Here is a 14,690-nt window from a genome sequence, read left to right on the forward strand (position 1 = left end):
TCGTACTATTCTATGACCATGAAAATAAATAATTATTCTAAGAACTGTCGAGTTTACTGTATTATTGATATTACATCATGCAATTTACAAAAACACCTACACAAAATTTACAAATTTTTTGAAATGGAACGTTAAAATGGAACTTGTATACTACATTTGTCGTAATTTGAGACACTCAATGAAAACAATAAAGTAAAGAGTATGTTGTAAATCATAAAAAAATTCATATTAATGCTATTTTTTCTATTTCGCAGAAACATATTCGCATTCATGAACACGAACCAATCACAATAACAACACTGACCCGATTATATTCTTATACCCTTACCTCCACGAAATCTGGACTTTACCACAATTTGTCATCCTGATTATTTCTTCACCACTTACCGTCCCGGCCTTCGCCGATTCACCGACATATTAAATTTATGAAGACGTGAAGCTCAGTCAGCTGTGAACGTTTGATACCTAAATATGTGCTAAGTTACCAAATATACATTTACATATTAATTGTCCACATAATATTTTCAAATATGTGCCCACGGAGTCTGGAAGATGACGAACTATGAGGGCATATAAAAGGCCAGCCACTAGTTCTTGGAGACACTCTGCTGCAAGTCCTAGGCTAGAGCTACACTAAGGTAAAACCGTATTTGTTATTGCAATACGCGAATGAATGTTGGCTTGTTTGTAGAAGACAATATTGGTTCATATCTTGGAAATAATTGTAGTAACTTATATTGTCTTTTACTGTAAATTCAGTTTCAGGTTTGCTTTTAATGACCAACACAATTTTTTGCAGATGAACTTCAATGTCTTCTTCATTGTCCTTATCAACATCCTCTATGTATGTTCATCGCCCTATATGAATCATATGTTGACGAAAAGAACAAGGTACTGTGGCTCCCATCTGACCAACACATTGAGCATGGTGTGTAGAGGACGGTACCCATCATACGACAAAAAATCATGTGAGTTCTATGTAATTATATATAAATTTTAAATTTCCCGCCATCAGTCATGTAGTTCTCCATACGTCCACTGCGAGCGTCTTTAGTTGTTTTTTATTCGTTCGTTGTTTCAGATGGTGATGGTTTCAGCTACAACGAATACGAGGGAGACTACAACGACATAAGCGACAACGACGTCGATTTCCCATTCCTGTCTAAAGAATATTCAAGGTTCTTCGTTCCGCAGAAAATCCGCAGGGGAATTGTGGACGAGTGTTGTCACAAGCCTTGTAGCATTAACGAGTTGAGAAACTACTGCGGCAAATAGAGTCTTTCCTGCAACCTGCCTGCTGAATGAAGAAAAAACAATACGAAAAATGTTAAAAAAAATAATATTCTCACGATTATGATGAGTTCCATGGCAAAATCTCTTGAATAGCCTAGTTTAGGACTGTTTATGATATTTTTATAAATTGGTTCTTATTAAAAATACAGAATACTAAGATGTACTATCTTCGTTTTATTTAAAAATTACAACAAAATTGGGTAAAGGGTATTTAAGATATTTACGAAATAGCAATTTTTTTTACGAAAGTTTAACACTCTGTATCTTCAAAACGAAGCATCTGCGGACCAATGTTTTTATGAACTTTTTGTCTTAAAATTACTCAAATAATCGTCTGTTGAATTTATTGTACATACTTAATTAACACCCTGTATAGTGGCACAATCCCATTATTTGCCTTCTACAATAAAAATACCTCGTCAAAAACAGGGCGATGTTTACCAAGACTATTTTGCTTCTAGTATCGTGTGACTACAGCTGTTTCAAGTTGCGCTATTAATTATGATACACCCTGTATATAATACAACAAATTATTTTTACATGTTTTTTATCGTTCTAATTTCTGGTGAAGGCGCAAGGGACATTCGGTAGTTTCCATATGAATTCAAAGAGCAAAAAAAAACGACCTCTTCAAATTTTTAGAAAATTTGGGATGTTAATCTACTTTGAATTTTATGAGGCCTGTGGTTTGTTTTTCTGAAAAAAATTTTAAGAGCGCTATGGCGTCATGTCGAAATTTACATCGTGACAGCATTATTCCGAAAATGAAAATGCATATTTTTTTCAGTGGCCGCCATTTTGACCCAAATCATCCTATAGAAACGTTGTTTTAAAATGTGCAGAATTTCATTTGCTTTGTCCTGTTTTTTTTTCAGAATTCAAATTGCTTTAAAGCTTTCAGAGATAAATAAAAAAAAAACGGAATTTTTTTTTCAAAATTAATTTTCTCAAAAACCCCACCTTTTACTTTCACTAAATTTGGATATGTTTTTCTAGATCAAATAATCTATCTCCTGGTCGTTTTTTTCTCGTTGAATCCATGTGGATTACAGATAAGATTAGGGTATGGAAAAATGGAAACATTGGTAAAAAATTCTTCGCAATAAATTGAGGAAAACTGTTAATTATTTTGGGGAGCATAGTATAGTCTGTCCGATCTCAATGGAAGAACCAAGAGATTGGCCAGGTTAGGTCGCTGACGCAGCAACTCGGCGTTGAAATATTTGAAAAACTTGATCCCATATTTATTTAGTTATACCCATATCTGGTCTGGTCGCCCAATTGGAGAATGAAAGCGCGGGCAAACACGGCACAAACACTGCCGCACTGGGCGACCTGGTCATACATTCAGTTGTTGACAAATGGCATGGGGTTTTGGAGACCTTTTGAAACGGAACAAAACGAAATTTACCATCAATATAATAAAATTGTTTGAGGACATAAATAATTAAAATATGTTGTTGGTCAAATGAACATATAGAAATTTTCTACCATTATATACAAATTACATATTATAATTTTTTACCTTTAGCAGAAAACTTTTTAGATACGCCTATTAAATGTTATTGCTAGGCGTTTTTATACATGTTCAAATGATTTTGGAAAGACTATATCTGGTAACGGTAGAAAAAAAAGAAATAAGTTCAATAAAAGGTAAGTAATTATTTTTCACTATATTCTACCTAACAACTTAATTCGAGTAGGTATCGAATTATTCTGCGAATGGCAAGAATACTGTTTAAATGATCCAAAAAGTAATCTAGATATCTAAATGAGAGGCATTGGTATTAAATAATGGGTATTACGGCTAAGTAATGGATATTAATGGAATTGTTGACTTTCATAGATTAAAAATTTACAGTTTTTGTTTTGACATTTTTCTATGAAGATATAACAATAACAGTGCAGTTAATAATTATAACAATTTAAAAAATGTCAAATTCTTAGCTATTCCAGATTGAATATTACCTGCCGCACAACTTTCCTTTCATTGTTTGCTACAAAAAGCCATGATTAGTACAACTTTCTTTCAAGGGATTTATCTTTTAAAAAGAAATAGATAAAACAAAATCGCATTTTGTTATGCATAGTTTTGATATCTTTATTTAAAGTAATGTAAGTGTATGGCTTCAAATAAATTTTTAAGAATTGTACTATAGTCCTCTAAGGCTTCCATATTTAATTAGTAAAGTATTGATAGATACTGGGTTAACTTTAAACGAAAACAATGCTTGTTTTTCTTACAAAGATGCCACTCCCTTCTGAGTTTCCTGAATGTTTTGGATATTCTGTCAAATGTAATACTCGTCAAAATCTCTTCCTACACCATGTGTGGTAGTTTTTTGCGTAAGAATATTTAATGTACCGGATACTGTGGCATATAAAAGCCAAACTAATAGTTCCAGAAATCAGTTTCCTTCAAGTCCTGGACTAAAATAAAGTGCAATAGGGTAAGATTCTATTTATTATCAATAGGTACAAAGAGACTAACAAAAATTTTGGTCTATATTATTAAAATTTGAGTATACGTATATATACTTTTTCAAAAATTCTGTTTCACAACTAATTTCTTTTAAAGTAACGTTTTTAAGTGCTAATTTCCCACTTCTTGCAGATGAACTTCAAAATTTTTTTCATTGTGTTGATCAATGTTTTCTACGTTTGCTCATCGCCATATTTGAATCACCTGTTAGCAAAGAGGACAAGGTACTGCGGTTCCCACTTGACGACCATGTTGAGTATAGTGTGTAGGGGGCACTACGCTTCAATGGAGAAGAAGTCGTGTAAGTACCATACAATTAGGTATACTGGACCACAACAATTGCAACTAAAAATAAAATTATTATATACATAACCTCAAAATGTGCTTAAGGAAGCAATATTTTGACTGTATGTTTGACTTCTATCACGATAGTGTGTTTTTACTATTATTAAATTCTTATGGCTTTTCATTTATTGTTTTAGATGAAGACGCTTCCGGTAACAACGAATATGAAGAAGACTACAGCGATGTAACTGACAGTGAGGTCAATTTCCCGTTCCTATCGAAAGAATTAGCAAACACTTTCGTCCCACAAAAAATCCGTAGACAAGTCGCCAATGAGTGCTGCAAGAAGACCTGTTCCTTTGATGAAATGCGATACTATTGCGGCAATTAGAATCGGCCCTTAAAAATATTTAGGAACGTATATTTTTTCGAAGTTATGCTTTAATATGAATTCTTAAATAGGAATATTACGATATTTTTATAAAGTGGTTATTTGTAAAATACAGAATACTCAACATTTAATACATTTGTTTTACTTACTGCTTATTACTGAAATAGAAAATGCATTATAAGTAATTAATTTGATTTGCTGTTTTTTAAAAAAATATATGGTTTTGGCAGCACATCAATTTGCTTATAACTAAATATTGACAAGTAGTTTCATATGCTTCATATATTTGGGAAGAGGACGTTCATTGTTTATAATTAAAATATTAATCAAGAAATAACTTCAGTTTTGTATAAAAATCTATTAAAGTGTGAATTCACCGATGAATTTTGGCTTCATTCCTTAAAAATTGTGCACTATAAAAGTTATCTTTATTTCTAACACTTTTTCCTTCTAAAAGTCCTGACCGGTTCGCACTAGCAATATTTCTATTTTACGAGTACGTATGTGGATTTATATGTATAATGCGATATAGTTCTGAATACGTCTTTTTCCACTATCCTCTCTTGTGGCGAATGCGATAAAGAAAATATATGGTACATCATATTTCACTGCTCTTTTTGAAGTATTGGAAAGAAATTGTTCATTTCATCAAAGGGATCGAGTTTTATAGCAAAAATATTTTAGAACTGAACTAGACCTTAAAATAATTCCAATAATTCACAAATACTGCAAAATTATTGTGTTTTTTTACGAAATTGAGGACTGAGATTTATAATCTTTGTTTTTACATTGTTTCTGCAAAGTAGGTCACAGAAAAGGAGAGGAGGATTGATTAGTTTGTTTTTTTCCACAACGATTAACTATACAGGATGTATTTATACTGAGGAGCATAAATGGTACATTAAAAAACTATTAGCTACAAATACTCAAATATTTCGAAATAAATTAGGGCGACAGTAGTGGAGATACTGGATCCGACCATCACTGAGTACATCAGAATCATTGAATATTCCGTACTTTCAAAATATTAAGTAATGTCGCATTTCTGAGAATGATGACGGTATTTCCAAGTATCTCCGACACTGGTATATTAAATGTATTCAAATCTAGTTAATTTTTACCTTAGTTAAGTTGCTACTCCTAGTTTCAATAATCTACGTCAAAGATATTTCGAGATATGTTGGTATTTATTATTAGAAAAGCTGTAACCAGCAAATGAAGCAACTAGACAAATGTCTCAATTATCAAATTTTGAGCTCAAAATTATCAAAGTAGTATTTGCGATCCTTCATTTAAGTACACACTGTATACAGTGTGTCTCAGAATCTTTAAAATCAAACGCTTTGGAATTAATATAACGATTTGGAACAAAACTTAATGTGTATTGAGATATAGCCTGCTGAAAGTTGTACAACGAAACAAGATTTTTTAAATACTACTTTAGAAATGTCAGGGGTACCACATTTTCAATTTACAAGGAAATGAGTCATTGTTTGATTGTTTTTTTTTGCATTTACGTATTTTTTGTAAATAAAACACATTAACGTATTTAATTAATACTCTTATTAAAAGTATTTTAGAACAGGCAAGTATTATTTGCCCCTCCTCTGTATGAAATGTACAAATCAAATATATGTCATAAATTAATATTATAAAAAATATGATATTTAAATCACATAACATATTTTATTAAGTGAATTTTATTTTGGGAAAGTTTGGAGATTAGGGGCCATCCATAAATTACGTCACACGAATTTTAGGACTTTTGAACCCCTCTTCCCGTCCTTGTCACAGGTTGTCACATTTTTATAATCCCCCCCTCCTGATGTGACGTCACACATTTTTTAAATTTAGACATGTATTTAAAAATAATCGAGAGAAAACAGCTATTTTCATTTTTTAATGTTGCATGAGAGATAATCTCATAGCGAGAATGCTAAATTATTAATAAATATAGATCAAGTTCGTAGATTTTTATAGTTTTTTATTCACATCTAAATTTCGCGTTTTAGTATTTTAAATTGTAACATGTGACGTCACAAAACTTTTGACTCCCCCTACCCCTTGTCACACATTGTCACATTTCCGTGATACCCTCCCTCCCCATTTACTTGAATGTAATTTATGGATGACCCCTTATATTAATCTGCAATATTTGTATTCAAACTATTTGACGATAAAATTAACTGTATATTTCTGTTGCACCAATAATATATTAATACCGCAATATGGTATTGTAGTAGATAATATATAAATTTATTTTATAGTTCAATATGTACATATGATTACCTACAATTATAAGTGATATGAAAGGTGATTCTTTGAAACATTTTTTGCTTTCAAAGAAAATTTTTTTTATCATTTATTTCTCTTTTATGTTCTGTTTTATATAATCTGTAGTATGGTATAACAAAATAATATAATAATATTGTTTTCTCCTCTCACGGAAATTGTGATTTTGTTAAAAATAATGTAAATTAATAAATAAACTGTTTTAATTAGACACTTTCCATTTAATATTCGTTTCTTTATTTCAGTATAACATATTTCCTGAATATCTAAGAAAATAAGTAGTTTAAGTAATATTTTTTTAATACTTATATGCTGTGGTCGAGGGGCGTCTCAACTTTTTGGGACCCCTTGTATAACAAGAGATACATAATAAAAAATATAACTTGATTTTTCTTTTGCAAACGAAAATTTAGATAGCCTTTCGATTTTTCTATTGATATACTTAGAAAAACTTCATTGACTTAAATCCTACTGGGCTTGTATTAGATTTCTGTTAGAGTTTAATGTCAATTGGAATTAAAAATGGATCGAATTGGAATTATTTCGATGTAATCGAAATTTTCTATAGAACTGAATTTGTGTCCAAGGAAGGATTATATAATGATATAAAATTGCTGGCAAAAAATTAATATTAATGCTGTAAAAAAATAAACAAATACCTGTAACTATAAATCATGTATTTATTGTTTTCTTAAATCGCTGAATTGAGAAAATATCATTACGTACCTACATTCATGATTTGTATCTAAAAATTCCGATTCTATGCCACTATTTAAAAATTTTTGTAGTTTCCTTTCTCCTATTCCAATTAAGTTGATGTCAACTGCAATTAAAAAATCAGCGTATCCTTATTACTCCAACAAATTATTTCATTTATTTAAAATTTTATAGAATTAATAACAATGAAGATAGAGGAGAAGCGTCTGTTGTTCAAAAAATCATACAAAGTCCTTGATCTGGCGCCCTAAATATAGGTATGTATTAGAAACATGTCGAATCTAATATTCATTAACGTTTTCAGTCTGCCCCCACATTGTGTGGGGGCAGATTTAAGTTTTTACATACTTACGAATTTGTTATGCACTGGATGTTGAAGCATATAAAAGCTGGAGGACCAGCTCTAAAAGTCACTCTTCTGCAAATCCTAGACTAGAACTAAGTACAATACAGTGAGTATACCATTATTATAATATACATACCTTATTGTTGAATACATCCTTTCTATGTAGTCGATACTTTCGAAAAAACCTATTTAAACATTTTGTATTCCATATTCTTGTAGATGAATTTCAAAGTCTACTTCATCGTCTTGATCAACATCTTCTACGCCTGCTCGTCCCCATATTTGAATCACCTGTTGACGAAGAGGACGAGGTTCTGCGGCTCTCATCTCACTAACACCTTGAGCATGATCTGCCAAGGACGATACCCATCCTACGAAAAGAAATCCTGTAAGTATGTGACATCACCAAAACCAAAACTCTACATTCTTCTCTTTTCTTTACCACACGCTTCTTTGTCATCGCAGTTGGAGATGGGTTGGGCATCAGCGAATACGAAGGAGACTACGACGACGCATCAGAGGCTGAGATAGACTTCCCATTCCTCTCCAAAGCCCTGGCAAAGTCTTTTGTCCCACAGAAAGTCCGAAGGCAAGGAGTTGTCAGCGAGTGCTGCCACAAGTCATGCACGCTCAACGAATTGAGGTACTACTGTGGAAAATAGAAACCTGATGAAAACGCAATATGAAAATGATAAAAAATGTACATTCTAACAAGATTCTTAGTCTAGTCTAGGTTATTATTGAAAATACATATTAAAAAACTACTACTCTTGTTTTATTTAAGTGTTAAGCTCTTGAAGTGAAGAAGTAATTCGGAATTGTTTGTTTACAATTCTGAGTTTTATGGCAAATAGTGAAGTTTTTGCAATGAATTTTGTGAAACATAAGACAGTTAACTAACTGCATTTCATTTCAAGAAATAGTCTTGCATTTTTGACATCCATCCATAAAGTTAGAAAAATTACTTAATTTATTCTTACTTTATTAAAATGTTTATTAATTGTTGAATGATGTCCTTGATGTGGCGCCATTAATGCTACATTAGCAACCCGTCTAATCTAATATTCGTTCAAAGCATATTCATACGCACATGCGGGGGTATATTTAAGGATTAGGATTTAACATTTATTAATTAGGAACGTTTTACATATTGCGGTACCTATATAAAAGCTAGAAATCGCTTCCAGAACTCACTCTCCTGTTAACCTAGGCTAGAATAATTACTTTAAGGTAAGTACTTATTTGGTTCTTAGTACTAAAAGAAGGAATATGTATGCTCCCTTGTTTTACGTTGCCGATAATATTTTTTATTAATATAGCGCTACTTTTAATGCGTATACTGTTCAAAAAATTCTTATATTCTTTCCAGATGTATTTTAAAGTCTTTTTTATTGTCATGATAAACGTCTTTTACGTGTGTTCGTCGCCATACTTGAACCACCTGATGATGAAAAGAGCGAGATACTGCGGATCTCACCTGACAAATACGTTGAGCATGGTGTGTAGAGGTCGCTACCCAGTCTTCGACAAAAAGTCATGTAAGTACAAGGACACCGAGGTAAAAATTCGTTAGTATGTGAAAGTTTTTGTTATAGCTGTGTGAAAAATAGATATTTTTAGTATTACAATCCTGTCAATCAAAAACCACGCTATCGATCGTTGAAAAATTTTTAGGATATAATTGACATATGTTTACTATTTGTTCACAAAGTTTCATCAATATTTACAAATATTTGTCTTATTTTAAAAATTGTTCCAAATATACGTATGATTTTCTACTATTTTTCGCCCATTGTTAATGTAAAATTCAACTTTTTTGATTCACAGTTGTTGCAACTTTATAGAAAATCGTCAAATAAACAAAAAATAAAGAATGATTTTTTTTATTTAGGGCTTACTTTCATTGTTAGAAGGAAAAATATGTCGAAAAACGGGTCATTTTTCGTTCTTTTTGTTTATATGTTGTTCCCCTGAATTTAACAATGGTTTTTTGAAATAGGCACACTCGGATTCTTATTCTACATAATATTTTGGACTTTTCTGTACAACAAAATAGATTACTTAAAACACAAACGCCAAAGCGCCTGGACTATCATAATGATTCCTTTTCTCAAAAATAAATGGGGCACACGTTCTTGAAGAACACACTTTAAAATTATAGTTATGCTGTCGATGTGCAGCATCGGAACATTTCGCCTTTGTTCGTGATGATGGTGGGGTAAAAAGAGCGAGTTCACATATCAAATCAATAAATTTCCTTATTGTAGCAGTCTTGATCAAATAATTGTAAAACTAGGGGTATAAATTTAATAATAAAACGCTTAGAATGCTTTTGACTTACCTCTGTACGGACGAAACACTTGATTTATGTTTAATAAAGCATTTTTGTTGAGTATGGTTTTCGTTTTATACAAAATGTGTTTCCTACACGACCGAATTGAAAATTGAATTTACATTTACATTTAATTTAGTTTCCTGGAAGACAAACAAAAGCATAGGGACAAAAATGGGGTCGTGTTACCACATAATTGACTTTTTTATGTTGCCTTCAATTGACTTTTATCGTTATTCCAATATACTTCATATTATTATGACTATTCTAATATCCTCATCGCTCTCCATAAACGCAATAAGATTTTCCTCAAATACTTATGCGAAGACGACTTCTCAAACGTAATGTGAACTTTTAAAATATCCGCAGTGGTGAACGGGAAAGTACCTAGAAACTGCAGCGCGCTATGGGCGGAGCTATACATTATACATTTTTTTTATTTTAACAGAACTTTACGTGATGCTTCAATTATTGTTTTAGATGGAGAAACCTTAGCTTACAATGAAGTCGAAGACGACTACAACGACGTAAGTGATGGCGGATTCGATTTTCCGTTTCTGTCGAAAGAATTCGCAAAGTCCTTCGTTCCTCAGAAACCTCGCAGAGAAGTTGCTGACGAGTGTTGCCACAAACCCTGTACGATTGATGAAATGCGATATTACTGTGGAAAATGAGATTTATCCTGCGAAGTATCTGCCGAATAAAGGAAACACAGTATAAAAAATATAACAGTTGTAATAAATGTTTTGACAAAGATTTGGAACAGTTTAATTCAATTGTTGTGACATTTTTATAAAATAGTCCTTACTCTTCTAAAGATAACTTGTTGAGATCTGTTAAGTTCATTACTTTGCCAACGGTATGTGAGTTTTATAAGTTACAAAGGTTATAATCTATAGGAGTTTGGAAATTGGAAAATGTGGAGTTTTTATGTTAATATGCCGGTGTATTATTTGATGTTATTCTTTTCCAGTAGAAGCTTGGATAATTTTTAGTTGAATCTAATTAAATGTCATACAAAATTGACGTAAATTTCCATTAAAAATCGATCTACAGAAGTAACATGTTGTTTTCTGTCTACCTTTTGGGGAACCTCTTCAAAATTCGTCCCATCTACGTTTCTCCTGCGCCTACGCTAACTACCATTTCTTTTCCTCGAAACGTATAGATTAACAATTTCTGTTATTGTTAAGACCAGACACGTCCTTGAGTTGGCGCCCTTAGATATTAGCAACCCGTCTAATCTAATATTCATTAACGTTTTAAAGTATACTAACATATGCATGTGGGGGTAGATTCAACTTCTTTGCATATTAACATGTTTTGAAATTTGAATGTGTTTAAGAAGGTAGTAAACAATATCGATGTATAAAAGCTGAGCGCATTATTGAAAAGATCAGTTGTGCACGGATTCTGAAACACAGAGGTGAGTTCACGAACTATTTTTGTTTATCTGACGCGTACTTATTGATAGTTTTCGTCGGCTGCTGTATATTTATAAAGGAACCTTTAAACGTATGACGTAGTCACTTGTTATGTTTTTGTTGATAGCAGAAGTAGACCTTTTGCGGTTTCCATTAGCGTACCGTCAAAAATTAGTTGGATATCGTTTATTTAAATTTAATACTGTTTAGGTTAGAAAAACAGTATTAAAAGTAGTGTAAATTGGACAATTTTTCTAAAACTGATAAATAAAACGAATGCAATAAATTTAAACTTTAAAACATTATGAGGAGATTAGAGATGTTACAAAATTCATATTCCAGGATGTTATTGATTGCTTATCAAAATTAAATTTATGATGCTGTGTATTTCCCATAATTATTGTTTAAATCGAAGATTGTAATGGTTACAGTGTTACGAAAAATTTTATAAGTAGGTCTACTTTGATAATACAGGGCAATTCAAGAATTTTTCAAAAAATATTTGTGGTTTTAATTAATAAAATAATAAATTAAATAATTTGACATACCTGATGATATAGCAACTGATTCAAATTTTTGTCAATTTTGTCTTGCTTCACCATAAAGCAATTGCTTCACCATAATACAAATGTTGTCTTGCTTTACCATAGATTGAAACGATATCTATCAACTCGAGGTGCTATACACGTAAGCTATTTTTGACACTTGAAAAACTAATGTAAACAGTATCACAAATCTTTCAATAATTTTTCTCTCGGAAACTATAAGGATTTTACAAACAATTTTTTACGATATTGAACATTTTTCATAACGCACCTATTCCCAATTTTTTTCAGTAATTTATGCATTACCCTATATAAGTCGCTTGATTTTTTAAATTTGTATTGGATTGGAATTATATGGTTTTCTTTACATTTCATATTTATACGAAGGCTATCTTTAACCTTTAGAAACACATCATAAACTTGTTTTCAAAAATTTCGTCGTAAAAACTTATTTTTGCAAATGAATAAACATAAAACCAAATAAATGGAATAAAATGAGGTGTTGACATATACTGACTGTTTATTTTTCCCCTGTCTAACCCCTGTTGTCATGTCACATCAGGTGTATTGATATTTTTTGTAGTTCCCCTAATCTAAGGCACTGTTACGCAATTGATCATTGACACTAACATCCGCAAACTAAACGCAGTGCTTTGAAAAATGTAACTATGTTTCGCTTTCAGATGGACATTAAGATTTTGTTCTTCATAGCAATAAACTTCTATTCCATAAACTCGAATCCTTACGACCTCAACCGCTTAATGAAAAGAGAAAAATTTTGCGGAGAACGGCTCTGGCGGGTAGTTAGTCTAGCATGCCAAGGAAATTACAATGGACCTGATAAGAGAGTTTGTAAGTATTTTTAGAATTTTTAATACAAACTACGTTCCAAATATCGTAACATATTTTCAAAATAGTAGTTATTGAAGCTGATAATCAGTTGTAACGTCTGAATTCTTTCAAACTGTATGGATTTGCATGAAAATTTAGTATAAGACTCATCTTAGGCTCAAGTTCAAAAGTGACATAGGCCCGATTAACGCCTTTTGTTTTTTAGGGGTAAAAACTACCCCTAAGTGAAAAAAATTGAAAAAATTAAGTTTTAAGCATTTTATTGATAAAAATCTTGTTCAAGCACAAAGATTAAATAATCTTCCATGTGCTCGAAATGTTTTATGATATATTTGAGCTTTTCGACCCTTTATTTAACCCTTAAAAACTACCCCTATGAAAAACATAATGATAAAAAATTACTTTTTAAAGATTTGGAATGATTAAATCGTGCAATTATTTAAAATAAAAGTTACCTTATAGCTAATAAAATAATTTTTCCCTTTCAACTCCTAAAAACCACCCCTGTATTGACAAAAATGATAAAAAAATACTTTTTAAAAACTTGGAATGCTTTAACAGTGCAATTATTTAATATAAAAATTATCTCATTGCTTATGAAAGAATTTGTATCTCATAATACTTTTCAACCCTTATAAATCACCCCTGTGCTAAACAATTTATAAAAAATTACGCTTTAAATCTTGGAATGCTATAATTGTGCAATAATTTGAAATAAAAATTCTCTTATATTGTTTATGAAAGAATATTTTACTTTTGCCATTTTCAACTCTTATCAACTACCCTTTTACCAATATTAATGTAAAATATTTTTATTATAATCGATTTTTAAATATAATCAATCATAAAAAAAATTGCTACGCTGCATATAAATGATCTCAATAATTTTTTTACTTATTTTATTTGTATAATATAATATAATATATAAAAATGAGAAAGTCTATATTGCTCCGAAAAAAATTCATTGGTTTTTTTACCATAACTCGGTTAATTTTGAAGCTATAGTATCCTACAAAAATGCATTTTAAAGATAATTTCAAGAGCTGTAAGATCGTTTGCATATAAAACCTTTTAAGTCCTTCGTTTTTTAAAGGGAAAAGATCGAAAGGCTCGAAACAGGTAGTTTTTTCACTAAGATTGATACTTCAAGCGGTGATATTTCCTTTATTTTTTATGCTATAGGAATAGAAAAAGCAAAATATTTGTTGAAAAAAAGATACATTTTTGTTGTCTATCATTTTTTACGTATCTTTCATAGTTTTAGAGTTATTATATAAATAAGGCAATTTTTTTTGAATAATGAAAAATACGTTTTCAACTTTTACCGTACATTATTAAAAAAATACGGATTCTAAACCTTCAGAATCGTAAGAAAAACACCAAAACAAAACTAATTTTAAAGGGTCTACGATTAATTTTAATTCTGATGGAAATGGTACAGCGTTTACTGCTCATTTTTCCTTAAAAAATATGAGCAACCCATCTGTTTTTGACGATAACTCCTTCAATTTTGGTCTAATTAACTTTTATAAGTACTCATTTTGAAGGTCTTTCTGAGTACTACAAAAAACTCCAGGAGCGTTATACACGTAAAATTAATCCTTTTTTCATTATTTGACGTTGAATACATCGATTTGAGTATTCCCCCCAAAACAAGTCCTCTTCCATTAACCATAGTTCGCTTTGTATAGGACGTACAACACTTTTTAAAAATTTTGTTTATTTATAAGC

General features: G+C 31.0%; 2 protein-coding genes across 2 annotated transcripts; both read left to right on the plus strand.

The window, feature by feature from the left end:
- The first annotated feature begins 803 nt into the window (after positions 1–803).
- LOC108912000 (LIRP-like) lies at positions 804–1,441 on the plus strand. Its single transcript, XM_018717097.1, has 2 exons — positions 804–968; positions 1,082–1,441. Exons 1-2 carry the CDS (start codon positions 863–865, stop codon positions 1,273–1,275), a joined length of 300 nt encoding a protein of 99 aa, XP_018572613.1. The 5' UTR covers positions 804–862; the 3' UTR covers positions 1,276–1,441.
- Positions 1,442–7,882: 6,441 nt separating this feature from the next.
- On the plus strand, positions 7,883–10,812 carry LOC108911986 (bombyxin E-1-like). Its single transcript, XM_018717081.1, has 4 exons — positions 7,883–7,912; positions 8,026–8,194; positions 8,272–8,457; positions 10,619–10,812. Exons 2-4 carry the CDS (start codon positions 8,026–8,028, stop codon positions 10,810–10,812), a joined length of 549 nt encoding a protein of 182 aa, XP_018572597.1. The 5' UTR covers positions 7,883–7,912.
- The last annotated feature ends 3,878 nt before the right edge of the window (positions 10,813–14,690 follow it).

This window comes from Anoplophora glabripennis, unplaced genomic scaffold, assembly GCF_000390285.2.
Source record: "Anoplophora glabripennis isolate ALB-LARVAE unplaced genomic scaffold, Agla_2.0 scaffold88, whole genome shotgun sequence".
NCBI lineage: Eukaryota > Metazoa > Arthropoda > Insecta > Coleoptera > Cerambycidae > Anoplophora > Anoplophora glabripennis.

Excerpts from the sequence above, each read along its gene's own strand:
- LOC108912000 (XM_018717097.1), top strand. The coding sequence starts at position 863 with ATGAATCATATGTTGACGAAAAGAACAAGGTACTGTGGCTCCCATCTG. Across the intron at positions 969-1,081 it reads ATCATACGACAAAAAATCAT|ATGGTGATGGTTTCAGCTAC; the intron begins GTGAGTTCTATG and ends TCGTTGTTTCAG.
- LOC108911986 (XM_018717081.1), top strand. The coding sequence starts at position 8,026 with ATGAATTTCAAAGTCTACTTCATCGTCTTGATCAACATCTTCTACGCC. Across the intron at positions 8,195-8,271 it reads ATCCTACGAAAAGAAATCCT|TTGGAGATGGGTTGGGCATC; the intron begins GTAAGTATGTGA and ends TTGTCATCGCAG. Across the intron at positions 8,458-10,618 it reads CAACGAATTGAGGTACTACT|ATGGAGAAACCTTAGCTTAC; the intron begins GTGGAAAATAGA and ends TTATTGTTTTAG.